General features: G+C 34.9%; 1 protein-coding gene across 1 annotated transcript in view; it reads right to left on the bottom strand.

Annotated features, from left to right (window-relative positions):
- Window positions 1-1,352: 1,352 nt before the first annotated feature.
- The window catches only part of LOC125039707, a 4,020-nt gene continuing 2,872 nt past the window's right edge, over window positions 1,353-2,500 (bottom strand). Inside the window, exon 5 of the mRNA XM_047633917.1 lies at window positions 1,353-2,092. Coding sequence (XP_047489873.1) covers window positions 1,940-2,092 — 153 coding nt within the window. The 3' untranslated portion in view covers window positions 1,353-1,939. The remainder of the gene's footprint in view (window positions 2,093-2,500) is intronic.

Genomic DNA, 2,500 nt, shown 5'->3' with positions numbered 1-2,500 from the left:
CTCCCCTCTCTCTCTTCTCTCTCTCTCTCTCTCTCCCCTTTTCTCCTCCCCCCCTCTCTCTCTCTCCTCCCCTCTCTCTCTCCTCCTCTCCCCCTCCTCTAAAAAATATATAATAATATTATAAAATAAATAATATATATATAAAATATATATATAAATAAATAAATATAATATATATATTTTAAAGTATAACATTATTTTTTATTATGAACTTATCCCTCCCCCCTCTTATATAAATCAAAAATTTATTATTTTTTTTTTTTTTTGTCTTCGTACTCCTTTTTTTTTTAACCTTTTTTCTTTTCTTTCCTTTTTTTTTTTCTCTTTTTTCCCCCTTTTTATTTGTTTTCTATTCCTTTTCCCCCTTCCCTTCTCTCTCTCTCTCTCTCTCTCTCTCTCTCCTCTCTCTCGATCTCTCTCTCTCTCTCTCTCTCTCTCTTCTCTCTCTCTCTCTCTCTCTCTCTCTCTCTCTCTCTCTCTCCTCTATTCTCTCTCTCTCTCTCTCTCTCTCTCTCTCTCTCTCTATTTCTCTCTCTCTCTCTCTCTCTCTCTCTCTCTCTCTCTCTCTCTCTCTCTCTCTCTCTCTCTCTTTCTCTCTTTGTCTCTTCCATTTACACAACTTTTAGCAGTATATATTTTATTTCCAATCCTTTTAATTTTCCATTATCTCAATTACCTGGACTGTCGACTATTACTGATGAAAGTATCTTTAACGATGGCAGACTATTTCAATTACACCTAGCATGTAGAAAGAACGCTATTTATCAGTGCATAAGCAATAATACATGTATGTGTCAGTGTTCCTTATGCGTGCGTGAAATAAATCATATCTTTTGTAATTCCAACATAAATGAAATGACAAGCTCTTAATGTTTCAAAACCTTATGTGGATTCTATAAAACAGGAAATTGGTATGTAAAATTCTTGCATAGATAAAACAGAATATAATAGTGCGTTATATGAACCGTATTCATGTTGACAAATGTAGAGAAGGTATGGAAGAAAGTTACTTATATTTTGTATGTGAAGTTATTCATTCCCATTCATACCTTTTCTACTGTACATTATATATTCAACTTGTAACTGCTCAATTTTGCATTGTCTACTTTATATCACTGTTATTGTTGCAGTCGTTGTTACTATCATTATAATTATGTTGTTATTATCGTCATCATTATTATGCTTATCATTATTATCATTACTGATATGATCATTATCATTTTCATTATTCTTCTCATTATCATCATTACTGCTACTATTACTGCTACTACTACTATTATTATTATCATTATCAATATTATCAAAAAAGGATCTCAGTTACTTTCAAGAAGAGGAATAAATAACACAGAATCAAAAATATTTATTTATATTTACTAATGTATATTTTGCCGCCTGTCGACCATTGCCTTTTGATGATGTCATAACACAATGTCCTGTGATGCAATCATGACGTCAGAGCTCTTTAATGACGTCATGGAAACGGTTCCGTCTCTTATAGATATAAACAAACAGGAAAGAAAGAAGAAAAAAAGAGAAAAATAACATATAAGAGAAAAGAGAAGAAAAAAACGTAAACCAAAGATAGAGAAACGGAAAAAAATATCAAATTCCTCTAATCTATTTTTTTCTGGAATGTTCTAAAAGGCCCAGTAGATAACGAAGAACATTTCTCCTTTTCCTCATTTTCGAATATCCTAAAAAGTTCTAACAGACATCGTAGAACAAGTTACCAATTTCTCCCTCGTTCTTCCGGAAGGTTCGAGAAAGCCCCATCAGACCTAGAACAAAGAACAAAGACACCCCCCTTTTCCCTCCTCCTCCGTTCTTCCAGAATGTTCCAAAAAAGCCCCCCAACGAAACGCCGAAGAACAGATCTTAATCCCCTTGTCCTTGTCCTCCTCCTCCTCCCCCCCCCCCCCTCCCGTTGTTCTGGAATGTTCTAGAAGGCCCAGTAGCCGGGGAGGGGCATGGAGGTGGGCAGGCTGGCGAGGGTCAGGTCCAGCGAGGGAGGGTTGACCTCTGCGGCGCTGAGGGGGAGGGGCACGGGCGCGGTCAGGCAGGCGCTCCTGAGGCAGGCGATGAAGGGTTGAACCTGAAGGGGGGGAAGGGGGGGGAAGGGGAGGAAAAAAGGGGGAGAGAGATGAGCGTATTTAGAGTATGATTTTATTATTATTATTATTATTATTATTATTATTATTATTATTATTATTATTATTATTATTATTATTATTATTATTATGATTATTATTATTATTATTGTTATTTTTTCACTTCTATTTTTGTCTTTATTGTTCATATTTATTGTTATCATTTCATTTTTTTCGAGAATTGATGTTCCTTTGACGCTATTAACAGATTTTTCAAAAACAAAAGGGAAAAAGATATATATCCAGAAATGACATACAAAGAAACAACACAAAAAACCCCTTCTTCGCCTATACACTATATTGTCCAAAAACTATATCACAACCTAAAATAATAATGATTTTTTGTTTAACTA

Source organism: Penaeus chinensis, chromosome 27 (assembly GCF_019202785.1).
Source record: "Penaeus chinensis breed Huanghai No. 1 chromosome 27, ASM1920278v2, whole genome shotgun sequence".
NCBI lineage: Eukaryota > Metazoa > Arthropoda > Malacostraca > Decapoda > Penaeidae > Penaeus > Penaeus chinensis.
Note: the sequence above shows the minus strand (reverse complement) of the source record. Positions and strands in the feature narration are given on the sequence as shown.